At 43.1% G+C, this 21594-nt stretch overlaps 1 protein-coding gene across 1 annotated transcript; it reads left to right on the forward strand.

The window, feature by feature from the left end:
- The first annotated feature begins 221 nt into the window (after positions 1-221).
- Positions 222-21500, forward strand: TET2 (tet methylcytosine dioxygenase 2). The gene is made up of 9 exons (XM_054383198.1): positions 222-3582; positions 5787-5877; positions 9401-9494; positions 10638-10846; positions 11746-11896; positions 14013-14102; positions 16515-16652; positions 18076-18436; positions 20092-21500. Exons 1-9 carry the CDS (start codon positions 261-263, stop codon positions 21498-21500), a joined length of 5865 nt encoding a protein of 1954 aa, XP_054239173.1. The 5' UTR covers positions 222-260.
- The last annotated feature ends 94 nt before the right edge of the window (positions 21501-21594 follow it).

The following is a 21594-nucleotide window of genomic DNA, read 5'->3' on the forward strand; positions in this document are numbered from 1 at the left end:
GGAAGAAGAAATCCTCAAGAAATAGGGAGAGACAGGGCTGCAAAACGTGACAGGACAGTGAAACACTCCCTGGATGTGTTTGCTGCCCTCATGTTGTGTGTGAAAGCTGGTCAGAACGATGGGTGCTTGAATGCTGCAGGAATTGTCAGTAGTTTGTGTCCATCTATGGAAACTGAACTTGACTTAGATTCTCTCCCATTTCTTTTCTCTTTCAGATACGTTCAGAGGGTAGCCTTGTGGATGGCCCCGGAGCAGGCCAGATGGAACAGGACAGAACCAACCATGTTGATGGCAATAGATTGAGTCCATTTCTAATACCACAACCTTCTCACATTTGCCAGGAAGAGCCTTCTGCAGTGAAGCTACAGAATGGAAGTCCAGCAACAGAGAGGCCCGAAGTTGAAGTAAATGGAGACCACAAGCAGCTATTCATTAAAAGCAGCTATGGAGTGCCCCACCTGAAGGGAAGCCCAAACAACTGTGTTAGTCCTGACCTTTTACAAGAAAAGAAAGTGTACTCCAAATACCTGCAAAATGGTGGGATAAAACGCACCTTTAGTGAGCCCTCTCTGTATGGACTTCATGAGAGCAAGAAAGTGAAACAAGAGGTAAACGGAGAAAAAGCTGAGCCAGAAGATAATAAAGAAAACCCAAGCATCTCCAATTGTTACAGTGAGAAGAAATCTGAGAGTGCAACAGGACAAGAAAATGAAACTTCAGATTTGATACAGTCTACAAGATACAACAGTGGTGGTTCAGAAAACCCTCATGATGTCCTGATTCAGGATGAGCAGGAGCAGGAAAATGTTCATTGCCACAACAGGGACATTGTCTTACTACTTAAGAACAAGGCAGTGCCAATGCCTAATGGTGCTACAGTTTCTGCCTCTTCCATGGAAAGCATGCATGGTGAACTCCTGGAGAAAACACTGTCTCAATATTATCCAGAACATGTTTCCATAGCAATGCAGAAGAACACATCTCATATCAATGCCATTACCAGTCAGGCTACTAATGAGTTGTCTTACAAGACAACACATTCATCCCATACCTCAGGGCAGATCACTTCTCCACAGACCTCAAACTCTGAGCTGCCTCAAGTGCCAGCTGTAGTGGTAACTGAGGTCTACAACACAGAAGACTCCAGTAAACCACCTGTATTGCCAGGTAGCCGTTCACTTCAGAAACCAGAACTACAGCTACAGCAACAGATTCCAAGCTATGATCCACACCAATTACCCATAGGAAATAGTACTGTTTGTGGAAGCATAGGGCAGGTTCCCAACCATGACCTCTCTCTTAGTTCCAGCAGTAACCTGCAAGCTCAGAGAACCAATCTGGAAAGGTTTTCTGAGCAAGCAGAAAAAAATGGTGCTTACTTTACACACAACTCAATGTTTCACAAAGATTCCTCTACTCCTCCTGCTCCGGACGTGAATACTGCACCATCTGTTGTGGTGCTAGAAGGACACCATTCCTATGACAACAGATGTGATGAAACTCTTCCTGGGGAAATAAAGAACGAAGGACAGCAAGGACCAATGTCAGAAAGTCCCAGCTTCAGCCACCAACAACTGCACCCTCAGCAGAGACTTCCACAGCAGGCACAAACGTCACAAGAAGATGTCAATGAAAGCACCCCACAAGCTGCTGTGGCCGCCTCAGTTCAGCAGCCCCCAGAAGAAATTATGCCGGCGCCAGAGCCTCCCCTCCAGAACCTGCAAGGGCGTGGAAGTGAGGGTGATTTACAGCAACACTATCAGCACTTCCCAGGACAGAGAAAACCTGAGATTCCTCCTGACAAAGAAAAGGACCAAGTGAAAGATCCCCTGCAACAGGCTCAACATTATTCAAAACCAGCCTGGATAGAGCTGGTTTCCACCCAGTTCCGCCAGGGAGAGCCTCCCCAAAAGCCCAGCGAAGTATATTTACGATCAATTCTTCAGTTTCAGGCACACACAGCTGAAACAACCTACACAAAGCAGTATGCTGGAAGTCCTGATGCAGTAAAGGGGCCTTCAGGACAGCCCCAGAGCCAGAAGATAACACAACAGGAACAAATTCCTCCCCTGTACAAAAGCGAGAACTCCCAGACACAGCCGCATCCCACAGCTGACCAGCAGCTGCCATTCCAGAAACACTCACCACAGCCACAGCTCAGGAAGGTGGATTCTCTACTCAAGTCCCAAGTCCAGCAGCTCTGTTTCCAGCAAAGACCAGAGCAACCAGCAGAACAACCTTTAAGGGCCCCACTGAAACAGCAGCACCTGAATCCCCAATCAGGGGAAAAAGAGCCATTCTCACATTCACACATTTTGCAACAGATGCTTCAAAACCAAGCACAACAGGTGCAACTGCCTTGTGCTCCTCAGTTAACCCCAAACCAGCAACAGGCTCTGCAAAGGAAAAGTAAAGACCTTCCCCAAACCATTTCCCACTCCCAAAGCAACACTGAGCAGCTGCTAGACAGGACAACCTTCAGTCAGCTTAAAGCAGATGAATGCTTTCAACCTGGGAATAAGTACATGAAATCAGCTGCATTCCCACTGCATAACCCTCAGCTAAGCCTGGAGCAGGTACAGATCATGAACAACAAAACTCCCCTTTACACTCAGAAATCAAACACTAGTCTGCAGCATCCCTGCCCAAACAACATGCACTTGGTTCCTGAGAAGAAAGAAAACACCACAAATGTTGAATGCTTTGGAGCCAACAAAATGCAGGACTTGCAACACATGCATTATTTTCCCAATAACTTGATTGCAAAGCAAGATGTGAATCACTCTTTTCAAGAACAAGAGCAACGGACAAAACAAACTTCAGTTATGCAGCTACCACCACTCCAGCAAACACAATGCTATGGTGGTAGCCTGAACCAAGATCTCCCAAGTCAACAAGCCACACAGATTTCTCAGCGGTACTTACCACACAGCCAGCAAACTGTCTCACCCTCCCAAGAGCAGCGAGGTTGTCATCTGCAGTCCCAAACCACTAAAGATTTTCAAAAGCATGCTGCTTTGAGGTGGCATCTTCTGCAAAAACAGGAGCAACAAACATACCAGCAACCCAAATCCGAGACTGGTGCTGGTGCAGCGTGCAAGCCGATCAAAATCGAGGCTGGCACAAAGTCTAATGTCTGCATGCGTCCATCAGCTGGACAGCCGGAAAACAAAATGTGGAAAAAAACAATTAAACAAGAGAATCAGCACTTTGGCTGTGAGAACGTCCAGCAAAAGAGCATCATTGAGACAATGGAACAGCAGCTAAAACAGATACAGGTCAAATCACTGTTTGATCACAAGACTTTTACTCTCAAGTCACCCAAACATGTGAAGGTTGAAACAGCAGGCCCCATTACGATCCTATCCAGAAACACCAGTGCTGCAGACTTTGACACTCAGACTCCAATCTTAGATCAACAAGCAAACTCATCTGTTGAGAAAACCCCAACCAAAAGAACAGCTGGAACTGTTCTCAATAATTTTTTAGATTCACCTTCCAAGTTATTGGATACGCCTGTAAAAAATTTATTGGACACACCTGCCAAAACCCAGTATGATTTCCCATCTTGCAGCTGTGTTGGTAAGTGCTGAGATGTACTAAAAATTTCACAGCAAGGAAACGAGTCTTCCAGTTAGGATCAGGGGGTTAGTTGGATCTTTTTGTTGGAGGATTTTCTGGCTTTTTTTTTTTTTTTGTTTGTGGGGGTTTGGGCTTTTTTCTTTTTTTAATCATTAATTAGTAAAGACTTGCAATTGCAATTTTATACACTTACCCAACCCTGCACTGGGGCTCTTTCTCAATATTTTATAAAGCAATTACCTTGTTGCTTTTTCAGTCAGAATGTTTATGGCCAGTAATGCATCCCATCACATTCATTCTCCTTGAGCAGCAGACATGTAATGACAACACACTGATAAAAAGTAGGTCATAACTTCATAATCTAATGTATTCATCAAGGTCAGATACAGCCCTGGGACTAAAGCATGAGATCCTTACTCTGTTTTTTGCTCTAACAGTGAAATTGCTGAAGTTCCCCCATGAAAAGCCTAAGCAAAGAAGGGACAACAGATTATTCCTCACTTGTTGCAAGAGTTTGTCCTCCCTTTCACACACTTGTCTCCTGCAAGGATAAAACAGATCAGCATTTTCCTAGAGAAGCTACTGAAGCAGCACCAAAAAAGCAATGAGGGGGACCCTCAGTATTTCTTTATGGTATACACAAACTCCAAAAGAGAGGAATAGAGCAGTGGGAAGCAAAACGGAGTGACACACATGGCCTCATAGCCTCAGCTTCCATACAGCACTGAGACTGCACATAGCCAGGTCTAACAGGCACTTTTAGGCTCTGCTGGAAAAACTATGTAGGCTGAGATAAAAGGTTCAGCACTACAAATGGAAAGAAATATATATCCTTGTTATAGTTTCACTTACTGGGATTTCATACCAACTATAAAAGAGGAAAGTTGAACCAATACTCCTGCAGAACTGCTAAATGGACCTTTTTGCCTTTTCAAACACTTGGGGTATGTCTCAGAGATGATGCGTGTGAACAAAAAGAGGAAGTAGTGGATTTCCAAAGCTCAGAGAAAGAAAATTGGAAGCCAGTTCCTTGCTGTTCCTTGTTGTTTTATAATAAAGAACTTACAAAATTTAGAGATTTTTTTTCAAGCACTGAAGTTTTTTTCTTGAGACTGTTTCTCACATGTGGTTGGCACAAGTGTTTCTGGCAATCATGTCATTATTCTCGCTGTTTTTTCAGCCGATACTGAAACCACTAACTAAGCAAAAGGGCTTGTTTTCCACTTGCATTTTAATTCTTCAGTCTTAGCAGACCCTTTATGAAATAAAGAAATACAAAACTTAGTTCCCATCCCCTTTGAAGACCCCAGTGCTGCAGCATAATTGATAGGGCTTATTGCTCTCTCCTGCCAATGCTTGTCCTTAGGAAGATTAAACTGAGCCATTCCCCCATTGACATGTTCAGGTTTACAATGCGCCCTCAGCATGCTTCCTGAGGCTCCACCTTACCTTGTCAGCCTTTGGAGTTAGCATGGCATAAAGTTATCCCTCAAGCAAGTCAGCACAGCTCCACCATTTTCTCCTAAACCCAGGCAGAGCCTGGCCATTTCTTTCTTACTGCTGGAGCCTGCCTCCTGATACCAAACCAAATATGTAGCATATGTTGTGCTGACATGGTCCTACCTACACACAGAAAACTCAGGCCACATTCTTAGCATACAAGCATTTTGACTAAGCCTTGTGCAGGATTTCTTTCAGCAAAGTTACTTTATTTATCATTTCACAGAGCCTTTCTGTGGGTGGCAGAAAATCTCCATGTAACCTTGCTGGCCACTTTCTCGAGCTGTAGGTTTCTACCCTGTAACATGTCTGCTGAAAAACAAGTACTGTACAGCTCACTGATGTCAGTATTTACCACTGTTATCCTATTTATCCTCCTTCCTAGATACTGGGAGAGGAGGAAGTGGGAGAAGGAGAAACAATTGTGTGATGATAACAGGAAAATGCCTTTTGAATTTCAGTGTACAACCCAAGATGTGAAACAACTGTGCTAGTGAAAGGCACACAAGTCTGTTTGCAGGATTAGCCACATGCTTCGCATGCTTTGTACAAATTGCATGAGCTTTAGATATAAGTGGTTGAAAACTCTGAACCCAGACCTGTACAGCAGTGTTCTAACAAGCAAGATATAAGCTTTGCAGTGTGACTTTTTTGCATTACAGAATCAAGCTTCAAAGTAATAACCTTTGTTTTGTTTTAAACAGAGCAAATTATTGAAAAAGATGAAGGTCCTTTCTATACCCATCTAGGAGCCGGTCCTAATGTGGCAGCTATTAGAGAAATCATGGAAGAAAGGTAATTAGTGCAAAGGCACAGGGCAGATTAACATTTATCCTTTTGTGGATGTCAGAATTTTTCCAGCTTTTGCACATAAAGAAATAAACAATTGCAAATCAAGTAATTACTTGTAGGCTTAGCTACTCCAGTGTTGCCAACACGACGCACTGTGCTATTCACCAGAGAGTCACAATATTTGACAGGGCTAATAGTCTGCTGGCTGGTACAGGCTGTGCACTTTGAGACAGATGCCAGCAAACCCAAGCAGGAACAAGTATTCACCAGCCTGCCAAGCAAGACGGTTGGCAGTGCCTGCAAAAGCAGGCATGGACCTGGCGTTCCCTCTGGGAAGGAGAATGCCAGATGAAGAGCAGAATACCAAATTCCAAAATTAGCTCCCCCCCTGCCAAATTACTAACCCTAAAGAGCTAAATCTAACTTGGTCACATCCAGAGGAGTGCTGCAAAGTTGTTGGATAGGATTTCAGCCCAAGTACCGATGAGTAGTTTTGGGGAAAAAAAACTCCCTTTCCTCAGAGCACTGCACAAAACCAGCCTTATCTTGACTGTGGACAATCCCTGTATTGTGTTGTATCCCATGAGACATTACATCTAAGCCAAGCAAACCAGGAATTTTGAGCAGCACAGAGTGGATATATGATCTGTGCTGTTTAAAAATATGTGTAAGCACAAAAGCCACCAGCCTTTCTAAGTTTTTTAAATTAAGAACTTTCACAAAAGTGACTTCTGCACTGTGAATTCTGTATTACTTGTAGCTTTTTGCTTGCATAGACACTATTGGTCAGAGTTTGAGAGGTATATGGGAATTCCGTTCCCCTCTGAACAAATAAGCAAGCAAAAAGCTCCCCAGTAAGTCAGAGACAGATGGGGAAATCTGGGCTCCAGAACTGCAAAGAAGCTCCAGTTAGTTGCAGAACCAAAAGCAAATGGGCATTATTGCAGCGCTGTGCCTGAGCTAAGGAGCACTGTTTCTTGGCAAGGTCTGTTAGCCTGTGCTCATCTCTGCACAACCACAGGCCACTTAGGGCATATTAAACCCTTCAGATTACCTCCAGGTCCTTTCTCTTTCTTAGCACCTCCTTCCCTGTGACTCCTGTGCAGGGCTTGCCCCATACTTGTTTTCAGCTTTCTGAGCAGCTTGAATGAATGTAAGCTGCAAAAATCAGCTTCTTCCTGTGGAGGGGGAATTAACACTGACCCTCCTGAGAAGCTTCTTGAAATTTATCTCCGGAGCTCTGGGACTGGTTGATTCCTCAGTAGTTACAAATAATAAGTAAAAGAGGAAAGTCATTCATGTCATTATGTCAATTATTAGAGATGAAAATTTTTCATTACTTTAGAATGTAATTTTTCATCCTTAATATTAACCTCACTGTTTTATTTTCTTTTCCCTTTTATCTTTTTTTTTCTGCATTTAATTTCATTTCATGTTGCCAGAGGGAAAGCCTGAGAGATTATAGATAACAGGCATCTACTCAGCCAGGTTCAGCAGGCATCTACTCAGCCAGATTCAGCAGAGTTTAGCAGCAGCCACTTGAGCAATGGCTAGTTTTCAGCTGTTCATATGGTATGAACTGTGTGATTCCCTGACTGAAGAACTCCAGAACTTGTTCTCATTAGATAATTTTGTGTCCTTAAGTTTAAAAAACCCCAACATTTAACTGTAAAGATATTCTTAAGCCACATGTGTGCAGTTGGTGACAGTAATCACAACTGAAGCACTTCTTAACTGGCTTCCCATGAATATGGATTGGCTTTTAAGGTATTAGCTTTGCCAAACAAACCTGGATTTGGATTTAGAGTTGCAGTCACTATTTTAGCTATACCAGAACAAATTTCTTGCAGAATCCATGATGGTTACAGACATTTTACCTCTTCCTTCTCCTGATCCCTACTTCATGCTCAGTGCAGTTTTGCTCCACTTTTAAAGCAAGTCAGCTTTGGCCTGAGAGCAAGCATCGCAAACATCAGGCATGAATTCCTTTGTGACTGTTGAAAAGATTTGAGACAAAGTCCATTTCATTTCTAATGTGTGATATTCAATGTATTTCTTTAGCAATATCCACACAGTTGTCCTGCAATCCAGATCAGCAAATTGATAAAAATGTTAAGATTTTAAAATGTTTTTTAATATGGTTAGAGGAAAAAAAAAAAAGTCACCTAAGGTTTAAGCCCAAGCAGGAAATAGTGACCTAACAGTTGCCTGCAGAGCATGTGTAGTACAACTTGATTTTATTTGTATAATTTCCTGTGACACTGAAATTTCACAGTGAGATCACAACTGAAAATAAGCATTTTTTCATTTCCTTTACAGGACAGACATTTAAATACAAATATTTTCTCTTAAATAAGTCACTAAGATTTTGGTGCAAAAACAAGAGATGAAAGGTCAAAGGTTCTCAAGGCATCATTAAATAGCTGCTTAACAGGAAAGAACTATCTCAGCTGCTCTATTAGTAACAGGCAAAGAACAAGGAGACTGTAATTTAGTCACCATACTTGATTATTTGGGGAAAAAAAAACAAACCAAAACAAAACACAAATAGCCCCCTCCCCCCCCAAACTACACCAGAAAAAGATAATGCCAGTGAGAGTGGCAGAACTCAAGAAATGGTGATTGAAGAGCAATTTGCCAAGTTCCCAAAATGCAGCCAAGTCAGTGTGGGAGGTGGATCTGTAGGGTTGCAAACACTGAGGTTCTTAAATGCATAGCGTCACCAGGTGCCCAGACAGATCTCAACCTGGTGCTCTGCAGGGCTCAGAAGTGGGTACCTGCCAGCTGCAGCAGCCCAGAGAGAGGCCTGGCCAGAGAACATGCCTGGAAATGGCTTAATGGGTCTGATGCTTTTTGTTCTGTCAAGATTTGCTTCACTTAGAATTTGCTGCATATTTCTACCTGGTCCATCGGAGGACTTGGAAAGTAGATCCCATTTCGTCTGGGTAGCAGCACTGCTTGCGTGTGGGGCTGCATTCTGTCTTGATGGCATAATCAACTTGATTAAATGCTTCAGCAAGAGCCAAGCTTACCCACCTGGGGTGCAAAAAGTCACATACAAACATCATTGGAGGGCACTCTGTGATCCCATTCAGTATAGAAGTCAGGCAAAAGTAAAGAAGTTACAATTTATGAACAGATGATAAAGTAAAAGAACTAAATATGGTGACAATTAATCATGACTTAATTGATGCACACTGCAGCTAAGCCAGAAACAAGCACAGCAAATGGATAGATTGACTGCTGTGTTCCAGCTGGTCCATGACAACTTAGTTGTATACAATTCAGAGCAATAACTTTAAGTTTAACCCAGAAAATAAAGCAAAATGTAGAATTCTTTCCCAAAATAGAGAGGTTTCAGTGAACCACTGTAATAAAAACAGCAAGATAAACCACACTGCACAGCATTCCCTGTATCTCACACTGTTTGTTTTCTAATATAAGACTGGCAAATGTGCTCCATCTTTCCAGTTTTCACACAGGACCAGATGAATCTGCTTATTGTACATATTTTTCTTTGTTTAAGATTTGGTCAGAAGGGTAAAGCTATAAGGATTGAGAGAGTTGTCTACACTGGGAAAGAAGGCAAAAGTTCTCAAGGATGTCCAATTGCTAAATGGGTAAGTGATGAAGACAAATGTTAATACTAATGTAGTTGAGCGTGATGTCTCATGCGAGCACATAGCAGTGACATGTCCTGTGAGCTGACACTATGCAACTTAAAACAGCTCAACAGCAGCAGCACCACAGGACACCTGTAGCATGCTCCCATCTCTGTCTCTCGTGTTCCGTTTTCTTGTTGCATGGAGAACAGCAAGAATAAAATCAGGCTTAAAGGTATGAAAACTTGAGAAGGAAGGAATTCACTTAGATTTGAGATTCACACCAGCAGGCATTCTCACTGCTGTTTAATTTTAGTTCACCAGTAAGTCCAGTAAGTGCACTGCTGTGATCTTTCTAAAATGCACTCTTGGTTCAGGAGAGGCATTGGGATACTCTCCCAGCAAACACTGTCGTGCTTTGGCACAAATTACCCAGTGGTTTGGGTAGGCTGGGGAAAGGCAGGATGAGTTAAAACTGATAGATGATTATAAACTGTGTCAGACTGCACCTGTTTTTTTTCCAGCAGTACCCACAGTAGTACAGGCACTGAGTAGGAATACTCTTTTATTTGAACATCTACTGCTTTCCTGTCATCACTGCAATATTTGTATGTAGGAAGGGCAGGTCACAAAACTTGAGTGGCTGATCACAAGATTATCTGCTTAAGTTGGGGAGGGAAAGGGAAACAGCTCCCATGCCCGGTTATTTAGTGCTTTCCTTAGCTGCCTGCTTTTCCCTGCATGGCTCCTGCCCTAGGTGTAGGTGTCCCAACTCTGTGCAGGGAGGCAGCTTACTGCTCACTTCCTTTTGCTCACTCATCAAACTGGGACACATGTACCATAGTACAGATTCAGGAGGAGATTCCTGCTGAATCAGAGCATGGGGAATACCTTTACAAAGCTGTTTTCCACCACCATGGCTTTCCACACCAACAGTCAAGCCTGTCACAGTCAGCTTCATTAAACAGAAAGGGTAGCCCTAGCCCATATCATTAAATGAGAAAAAACAGACCAAGCTGCCAGAAACAAAGAGGAAGACAGAAGCAGAAGTAAGTTCCCAGCACATGCAGGAGTGCTGAGGTTTCCTGTTCTCTTGTTCTTCACACTAAGAACTGCTTCGTTTGTATGGGGGCTGTGGGGCCCGTGTTGCTGTGCATGCAGGTAGTCCGCAGAAGCAGTCAGGAGGAAAAGCTGCTGTGCTTGGTGCGTGAGCGAGCAGGCCACACGTGCGAGACGGCCGTGATTGTCATCCTCATCCTGGTGTGGGAGGGAATCCCGACCAGCCTGGCTGACAGGCTGTACTCCGAGCTCACCGACACCCTGCGCAAGTATGGCACGCTCACCAACCGGCGCTGCGCCCTCAACGAAGAGTAAGTGCAACTAAGGGAGTGCTCACCCAGCTTGAAACCCCACTGTCAGCCCTGCTCATCCTATTCCCGGAAATACACAGAACCTTTCCAACCATTTCAGGCAGCTTGAAAACCCACAAAAAAGCAAAGTAAACGTTCTCATAAATCAGGGAGAAACAGCTGCCTGGGGTTGTGAAGCATCGCTGGGTATTTAAAGGATTGGATCTTGGCAGGGCCCAGGACAGCAGATACCTCACCCTTGAAATAAAAACTCGACGCACTAAACCATAGTGTAAGCTTACAGGAGCTAGCCTTAATCTAAAGAAATTGCACTGTGTTGTTTTCCCATGTCTGTCTGATAGACCAAAAGAGCTATCACAGGATGTTACTTTGGCTTCATGGATAGAGTCATATGTGGCATATGGGGATGGCCCCTGAATGGTGTCTGGGAGGCAGGAGAGAGGGAAAGAGAGAGAGAGAGAGAGAGAGAGAGAGAGAGAGAGAGAGAGAGAGAGAGAGAGAAAGACACACAGAGGGAGAGACTGGACACCAGGAATAGCTCGCTTAGGCAGGAGTTACTGCTTAGCCCCTGTTACAGGGCTTCCACACTCTTGCAGATCCATGCCCCTTTCTGGTACCAAGATTGTCACCACCTAACAAGGCACTACACAAACATACCCTCTCTCAAGGCAAAGCCAGGTTTCTCATAGAAGTGTAGAAACCCTGCAGTCCTTGCTTTGCAACCATGAAGTTTCTCACTGAAATTCCTCTGTTACAACACATATGCCTCCCTTGTCCATTGCTTTGTTATGTGCTGAGGGAAGATGATCCCAGAGCATGGGCAGAGCACCAGTGCCTACTGTGGGAGCACCCAGGAGTGACCTGCCTGTTGCTAACAGCCACATCCTCTTATGTTCTAGACGGACTTGTGCATGCCAAGGGCTGGACCCTGAAACTTGTGGTGCTTCATTTTCCTTTGGGTGCTCCTGGAGCATGTACTACAATGGTTGTAAGTTTGCCAGAAGCAAGATTCCAAGAAAGTTCAAGCTGATGGGAGATGACCCAAAAGAGGTTGGTGTCTGTTTCTGAAATGAGCTTCATTTGTGAGGAAATGTTTTCTGTCACTCTGCAAACACAGACACAGTACGAGAGAGCACAGGCCAGAGCCCTGCCAGAATGGCATACATGCAGGGTAATGAAATAACTGCCAGTCAGGACTGATTGATTCCAGTCACTGAGCCAGCTGAATTGACTGTCCAAATTCTGACAGCTGGTAAAAGCCCTGAGACTTGAAACCATGTTTGCAGGCTTTCACAATTAGAGGGGAGGGCATGGCCTGAATAATTGTGGCTGTGTTAGGCCTACAATTGGGCATTCCCCAGTGGCTGAGTGGAAAGTTTACCAGCTGAAGGCACATAACATTGCAATTGGGAACCAGAGCAGACTGCATAGAGCCAAACTCTTGAGATGACAATAGGAAGAAGAGGGTAGGGAGATTCATTCTACATGCAGTCCTGCCCCACTGAATGTTTCAAGACTGGGCTCTGTGTTTCAGCAGACTGGCAACTATGTCAAACCAGTCAGAGTAATAAAACACTGACCTTAGCCTGGACATAAGATAACTTTTGATGTTATGACTGTAGCAACTCCTGGACAGCTCAAGCTAGTCATGTGTCTGGGAGGCTCCAGCAGCCCAGCCTGGTTTTGGCAAGCACATAAAAGTTTAGTCCCTTACTTGTGTACTGATGCATAGCTCCACATCTTTCACTGTACTCTGGTACCTTACTCAAATCCAAGCATTTCTCTTAAATGATCCGTGTGCCAGGTACTCCTGCACCCTATGGCCTGTGCTGAGAGCACTGCAATATTTAAAATAGCACAATTAACAGTTTTTCTTCCCCACTGCTTTTGTATAGCTCCACCAGTTATGGAATAGCTCCCCTTCAACCATAGTGTGGCACAAAGCCTTCTTTATCATAGCCTGCAGTCCTGAACTCTTTACATTTGCTAAGCTGGATACCTGGCCAGAGCGTGCCGGGCACTACTCCAACTTGCATTCTTGGATTCACTTCCCATGGAAGCCAGAGCTGGGCAGAGAAGATGATTTTACCCTCCAGTCTTGTTTCCACACAAAATCAGGGGCAGCCAAAGCACACATCCATACCAGGGACTGAGTCCCACAGCATAGACACAGTTTAGAGACAACACAAATAAGGTTCTCACCAATAAAAAGACTATGGGCCATGTAAAAGCTTCACGTTCTGGCAGCAGCCACAAGGTCCCAGCAAGATATTTTTGGGGATTTCATAATGTCATTGTGGAGTCCTAAACTAGGATGTAATCCCATAGTAGGAGATACAAACTTCTGATGCACCAAACACTTCTCTCTCAGAGCCGTAAGGTTTTTTCAAGGTCTTCAAAGCAAACAAGCTTCTAAAGACAAATAAACCACAGCAGTATGCTGTGAATTAAAAACTGAAATTAAAAACTGAAAGCTAAGGTGAGGTTTTGAATTTGGGATTTTCATCATGAGAGGACGAGGGACAACTTGGTGTATGTTATTAGAGTACTTCCTTTTTAAAAAGCATGTACCTCTCCTTACAGCAAAAAAAGAACTGTGCTCATTCTTCCCTCGCTATCACCATGTCCACAATTCTTCACTGCTTAAGAACTGTGAGCTTTTTGAAGCCTGAAGTATTTAAAAAAATTTAAATTGCTGCATGAAAAGGTAGCTTGGTGTGTTAAAGTGCTGTCACTGCAATGTGTAAAACTTAATTAGCTGGATTTACTCAATGGATCATTCTGATACTGTTGCTTTCAAGCTTTCTAAAGATGATTATTTTCCCCAAACTCCAAGAGGGAAAATAATAAAGATCATCACACTTGGATCTAAAACATCTCCTTGTTGGAGAATGTGATTCTCCTCGATATAATCCAAATTAAGATTACAGTATGTGAAGTCCTCTTGCAAGTGTCCTCTTACGCTACTTAACTAATTCATTATTTTAAAGGTTGTGAAACAATAAAATTGAAAGAAGATTCACAACAGTTACTGGCTCAAGAATGATGAAAGTCTAAGCAGTTACACAACTATCAGTGTCACCTTAATTGTGTAAAGGCCCTAACTTTTTAAATCCCATAAGTATAGTATGGAAATGTCACTGAACTCTATTTCACCTCCTAACAGGAAGAAAAACTAGAATCCCATTTGCAGAATCTGTCAACCCTGATGGCACCTACCTACAAGAAGCTTGCACCTGATGCATATAACAACCAGGTACGCTGGATTAAAAAGGAACTGGAACAGTCATGCAAATAACCCACTTTTTACCACACTTCCCAAAGCTTCAGCCTTGTGCAATCCGTTAGGTGCACTTTGCGACAGCATTCCTTTGACACCAGGGTAAAGACAACTGGAAATAAGAATTCCACTTAAGATGTAAAACTAGCAGAATTGGGTCCACTAAGAACTAATCATTTTTCTGTCATCAAAACAATAAAGTTACTTCACAAGAGGAGAGCTCTCATCTTTACAACACAAAGTTCTGGATTTAGCATGTGTCACCAGCCAAACTAGCAAAGCAGCCATGAATATGGTGCGAGATGGGCAGTGCCGGAAGGCAGTGTGTCATGTCACACTTGAATCCTGAAGCCACAGTTTCAGTCCTGCTCTCTTCAGTGGCAAATGAATTTGATTTTCACCATAACAGCCATTACAAACATGCTTTAAAGGAAAGTCTTATATTTGAGGACGCTCAGCCCTACAGATGCACAGAAATGCCTGCACCAGCATTCTTGCATGAGAGGATCATGCACACATGTTTTCTGTGAAACAGCTCTCTAGCACACTCCAAGTTTTTATGAGGTTCCCAGTGTGGCTGTATGTCATCTGCATTCCTTCTTCAGCTATTTGCATCAATATCTGACAACAAACTCCCTGCAAACACAGAACTGTTTGCCTTTGTTGTTCTTGCTCAGGTTCACTGCCATTGCAAACAGTCACAGAACTTAATCTCCAAACTGCCAGCATCTCTACAAACTATGCTAGCATCTTTCTTGCTTGTTGCCACCATTATGCTATAGTAACCAACAAATTATTTGCCATAAAACTCACTCCTTTACTGCATATTTGTTAGTACCTAGACAGGGTAACCAGATTCAGTACAGACTTCACCTCTTCCACTTACCTGATCAGATAATGTTTGGAGACTCATTATGGAGGAAATTGTGGCTGTATGCCCACTAGCTGTGCTTATCTGTCCAGATACCTGAGAGGTGTTCTGCAAGAGAAGAAACAAAGAGGAAGAAGAGAAAAATGAGGGTGTGATCAACAACAAAATGGTTTTTTGCATGGGCTTTTTTTTTTTTCTCACCAAAAACCCACAGAAGGATTTTTCTCCATGTAAGCCATGGCCCTGCCTGACACTTGTTAAAAACAAATGCTTTTAGAAGTTTCAGTGTTCACCTTGTGTAGTAAGGTGTGTGTATGGCTTGGTCTATTTCAGCAGTCTCATGCAGACCTTGTATTTGTGGGGAAATTCTGACCAAGTTGCTGTCAATGCCTTTAAAGAGATGATTGGGGCCTAATTTGTATGGTATTGTAAAAGGTTCTAAACCCAAAAGCCTTAAAACCAGCCCCGCTCTGAATTCCGAATAGAAATTCTGAATTCCCAGGTTTATTCTAATCCAAGCCTGAATTGCTACTGGATTAAAATTTAGAATTGGAAAGAGTCTGTTTTTCCAAGTAGACCAAATAGAACATTTCAGAAAGTTGCACTGGTACACTTCAGTCAGGCTGTCACAGCCTGGCTAATGCTTCAGACCACACTTGTTTCATTCCTAAGCAGTTTACATGTTTTGAGTTTTATTCTGCTTTTATTTTCAGACTCCAAGGAGGTAAACACTCCAAACTTGAAAAACGAAGGTCTGTGAGCAAAGTAGACATCTTGGATTATTTTTGCACTCACTTGAAAGGTTCAGGAATTTCAACAAAGCATTTTACAAGCATGGTTTCATTTTTAATTTCCTAAATAAAATATGAAACCATTGCTTGTCTAAAGCTTGATCTTCCGTTACAAAATAATTTCTTTTTGTGTCAGGTTTATTGTTACATTATCAACTATTTGTTAAGCTCCTTAATAATAAGTGCAGGAGTACAAAGTGCTGTCTTGGCTGAGTTATCTTTTTTTGGTTGGGGGTTTGGGGTGTACTTAAGCTAATGAAATACATGTTTAGGGTGCCAAAATATTACAGATCAAAAAGCAAATTATTATTCTTCATGAAGTCATACTGAAGTCAGGTTTCTAAAGCCATTTCCCTTAATAGGCTGGTATATTTCCAGCTGACACAAACATATCACTCTTACAGTGCCAGATGTGCTGCATTTGTTCTGTAAAAACACCAACCACTGGCAGAGAATCAAAGGTAATATGCAAGAAAAAAAATATTATTGGCCAATTTCACAATCCCATCAGAGACAGAAAGTAACAGGAACAAAGCAGCAAGGAGTGAACTATGATACAAAATTGCCACTGAATGGCTTGCATTTACTTGCCTTCAAGATCTGTTTGTTGCCACCACCAAGATGTTAGGACGCTTGCATGCTGCTGTCACAGGGGAGCATGCAGTGCCAGTTCCACAGACTGGAGCATCCATTTGGGTTGCAGTGACAGCTGTCACCTCTTTGCAGATCGAGTATGAACACAGAGCCCTCGAGTGCCGCCTGGGCTTGAAGGAAGGTCGCCCGTTCTCAGGGGTCACTGCCTGCCTGGACTTCTGCGCACATGCTCACAGAGACCTGCACAACATGCAGAACGGGAGCACACTGGTAAGGCCCTTCTGCATGCAGCCCCCCGACTCCAGCACTTATCTATGTATTTAATTCAGCACAGTCTGTTTAAATTTACCCTCGCATAACACAGATTGCTAAAAAAAAGAGAAACATTAAGCAGTAATTGGGCTAACTTACTACCTCCTACACAATTTTTCATTCATGTGAGTGAGACTTATGGTGTGTTAACGCAAGTTCAGTATAGAACTGGTAAAAAAAAAGCTGTGGAGACAATGGAAAAAAGGTCCCAGCAGGGCTGAAATGCCTGTGTCAGTGTTCCTGGAACAAAACATGCCTCTTGAAACACTTTTTTTACTAGCAAATTAGGATTATCTCTTCTAATAAAAATCAATATGTAAACAATTATCTTGTTTCCAGAAGCTGTGGATTTGATTCCAGCTTGCAATGAGCAGAAAATCTGCAAGCCTTGCCACCCTTTGTACTGTGCACATACCTTTTACTTCCCTCAGTTCTGATCTCTAGTGTGTGCAGCAAAGGTTCTGTGGAAGACAGCAGAAAAGCAAGCTGGTTTTCACTATGCATTGGGTGACTTCTGTTCCTTGGCTACTCTCTCTGTGACAATGCAGTTGCAGTAAACACAAGAAAGAATAATCTTCAGTTTTGAATAATCATCCTAGTTGTAACTTGAAGCAACTACCTAGATTCACAATGCAGCTCTTATTACAATCAAAGAAAACATCTTTTTCAGTATCAGCTACATTTTTCTTGTTTTCAGGGTTTGACTTAATTGACAACCACCACCAACATACTATGCACTCCCAGCTGAGCTTTCTTCCTGAAACTGGCTGCTGCTATGATTTTGCTGCAGAATGTCTGTCTCAGCATCTTTTTCCACTGAGCTCCTCCTACTACTTGTTGTAGTGGGAGCTAACACAGGGAGCATGCTTCATGACATGGCAGTAACTTCCTTAAATCTTATGTGACTTGCTCGTTGGCAAGGTGCTGGAAGCTGCCACTGCAAGGGGTGTGAACTGCAATGGCAGTATGTCCTGTTACACAGTTGTGTCTAACAGGTAGCTAACTAATGTGTCACAGCCAAAACATCTTCAGGTGATAGAGTCCCAGGTTCCAGTGGTTTATCTCTCTGGCCACAGTACAATGGAACACATAGGTTATTTCATGTTAGGGGAATCCCTAACTGTGCTGTTTATTTCAGCACAAGAAAATGACACATGAACTTCCTGTTTCTATTAACACTGTCCAACAGAGGAATGGAAGACATAAAATTGCAGGCTTATTGTGATATGCATGAGCTGCACAGAAACTTACAGTCTACAGATAGCTTGCCAGATGCCAACGCTGACTGCAGCAGGGCAAGGTGCAATGCACAGGCTACTGCTTCAGATCTATTCTTCTCAGACAGGTTGGAGAGAGTTACTCTAATGTGCTTTTCCAACAGGTTTGCACACTAACTAGAGAAGACAATCGTGAAATTGGCCAAACACCTGAAGATGAGCAGCTCCACGTGCTCCCATTGTACAAAGTCTCTGATGTGGATGAGTTTGGAAGCACTGAGGGCCAGGAGGAAAAGAAGAGGAATGGCAGCATCCAGGTCCTTACCTCCTTTCGCCGAAAAGTAAGGATGTTAGCAGAGCCCGTTAAGACGTGTCGGCAAAGGAAGCTAGAAGCAAAGAAAGCAGCTGCAGAAAAGCTTTCCTCCTTGGAGAATGGGTCTAGCAAAGCTGAAAGAGATAAGTCTGCTGCAGCACGCAACAAGCAAGGCAACTCTGAGGCAGCAGGTCATGCCAAACAGCTAGCAGGTAAACGCATAAATCTGAATGGGATCTTTATCAACAGTGGTAAGCTTCCTAGAAATCAGGGCCATTTATAATGAGTCTCAAGGAAACCATTATTCTCAGCCCAAGTACAAAATGGTAAAGTAAAAAAAGGAAAGAGAATTCTTGTAAGTAAATATCAATATTGTATATTTATAAATACTAGAGTGCCACAGACTGAGAGACCTGTATAGTCTGGAGAAGAGAAGGCTGAGGGGACCTTATCAATGCCTACAGATATCTGAAGGGTGACTGTCAGGAGGATGGATCCAGTCTCTTTTCAGTGATACCCAGTGATAGGACAAGGGGCAATGGATGTAAACTGAATCACGGGAAATTCCATCTCAACATGAGAAAAAACTTTTTCACTGTGAGGGTGCTGGAGCACCAGAACAGGCTGCCCACAGAGATTGTGGAGTCTCCTTCTCTAGAGACCTTCAAAACCCACCTGGATGCGTTCCTGTGTGACCTGCTGTAAGTGGTCAGGCTTTGCAGTGGGGGTTGGACTCGATCTCTGAAGGTGCCTTTCAACCCCTAGCATTTTATGATCCTATGAAATTGTGGTCAGCTCTGGAAAAGAAAAAAGGAAAAGGTTGTATGGGAAATCCTTTCTTGTTGGACAGTTAACACCTCTCGAAATCTGGTGCTTTTGCAAACTCTGCTTGCCATGCTGTGTATTGTGAAGTACCTTCAAAAGATTAGTAGTGCTAGAAGCCATGAAGAGAAGTATGTGAAGCTGCTGTCACAGAAAGAATGACCTACACATTGTCTGCCACTGTTACAGAGAACCTTGTGATTTGAGGGGATTCAAGCCTAACCTCCTCATCACTATTCATGCGTTCTGCCTCAAGACCAAAATCAGAGCAGGTTTTTCCATAGTGGAGTAAGAGTTTCAAAATCCACTTAACAGTCCCTTAGTCCTGAGCAAAGGAGTTCATCATGACTATCTTATTACAGCAGCTTTCTCAGAGAGGGAAAAAAGCTATACATCCAAGACCACCCAGAAGGTCACTGAAATACCTGCCAGCAAAAGTCAGTTGTCCCATGACCCAGGCTAGGATTGTAACTATTAAATGATGCCATTTCACTTTAATGAGTGATGAGTTTGCTCTTACTATCATCAGTTAATCTCTCGTGTTACTGTACTCTATCAGGGAATATCACTGTTGGTTTTTTTTACATAAAGATAGGGACTTTTTTTTTTGTGAGTCAGTTCTATTAATATAGATAAGAATTATTTATTCTCAGTGAAGAGAAGGTCACCTTGTGCACAGCTGTTTGGGAGCACTTTGATGCTCCATTTCATGGGCTACTTAAATGACGATTCAACATTATGGATTTTGTACATGTGACTGATTGCACTGTTCTCTTTTTCCCCATTACCACTAGCATCTGATCTCCCTGGATCTGTGCCAGAACAGATCAGTAGCCGTAGCATTTATTCAGCTTCTTAAAGAATGGTATTTGAGATAGGAGAAAGGGAACCTCTGTTGCTGTATCACATGATAGTCTTCTTAGAAATTTCACAGATATGAAGAAGGGTCTATAAAGTATGTAGTTTGTTGGGGGAGGTCCCATTTTTCTTAATTTTATTTTTTCAAATCTTGTTTGTTGTGTTGGTTTTCTTTTCACATCTGCAGATCTCTTACGTCTTTCAGGACCAGCCACACAACAACAGCAGCAGCAACATCCACAGCGTGCTCTCCCCAACAACCCTCAGTCCAATTCTCTTAACTCTTACTCGGGTTCAGATTCTGCAAATCTCTATGGAAGGTTGCCTAATTCAGCTAGTGCTTTCCCAGGCTCTTCATACACTTCAGATCCCTATGGAGGGTCCAATCACATGAACCTCTACACCACCTCATCACAGCCTGCGGGGTCTTATTTGAATTCTTCCAGTCCCATGAACCCTTATTCAGGATCCTTAAGTCAAAATAACCAATATCCACCCTACCAATGCAATGGAAACATACCTATGGACAACTGCCCCTCTTACTTGGGCTCCTACCCTTCTCAGCATCAGCACATGGACTTGTATAGTTGTCAGAGCCAAGACCATATGTCTAAACTCAGTCTACCACCCATTCAAACATTATACCAGCATAGGTTTGGGAATAACCAGAGTTTTGGTCCCAAGTACTTGAATTATGGAAACCAAAATATTCAGGTAGACTCCTTCAATAACTGCACCATTAGACCAGATGTACACCACGTAGGGTCTTTTTCCTCTTACTCCACCCATGAGGCTGACAGCCATTTCATGGAGGTTGCCTCAAGGTTAAAATCTAATATGAATAATCTGAGCATGGATTATGCCTCCAGGAGTAAAACCAGAGACCATCATCACATGCAACCCCTGCCACATTTAGCACATGACTACCATTCTGCTCCAAGTATGTTTAGTGGTCCTCCTAATTCACTGCATCTCCAAAATAAAGATAGTGAAATGATTTCACACGCAGTTAATGGTTTGTCTAACACACTTCCAGGTCAAAACCATGACAGGACTACACCCCAGGGTGGTTTAGATAAAACCGATGTGCTGAATCCAGAAAAGGCAGAGGATCCTGATGAAGTCTGGTCAGATAGTGAGCAGAACTTTCTGGATCCAGAAATTGGAGGAGTGGCAGTTGCTCCATCTCATGGGTCAATTCTCATAGAATGTGCAAAACGTGAGCTCCATGCAACAACTCCCTTAAAAAACCCCAATAGGAACCATCCCACCAGAATATCCCTTGTCTTTTACCAGCACAAAAGTATGAATGAGCCCAAACACGGTCTGGCTCTGTGGGAAGCAAAGATGGCTGAGAAGGCAAGAGAGAAAGAAGAGGAATGTGAAAAGTACGGCCCAGACTACGTGCCTCAGAAATCGTATGGCAAAAAAGCCAAGCGGGAGCCTGCTGAGCCACACGAGCCCTCTGAGCCAACCTACCTGCGCTTCATCAAGTCTCTTGCACAAAGGACACTGTCGGTCACCACAGACTCCACAGTAACTACATCTCCATATGCCTTTACACGGGTTACAGGGCCTTACAACCGATACATCTGACTTCACACCTCTCTTGGTTACCTCATCAGCAAAAAACCACCGTGTCGCTAGGGTAGTAGTTCTTTAGGTTTGAGGGAAGGCAAGGGTGGAGAAG

Source organism: Indicator indicator, chromosome 8, assembly GCF_027791375.1.
Source record: "Indicator indicator isolate 239-I01 chromosome 8, UM_Iind_1.1, whole genome shotgun sequence".
Lineage (NCBI taxonomy): Eukaryota > Metazoa > Chordata > Aves > Piciformes > Indicatoridae > Indicator > Indicator indicator.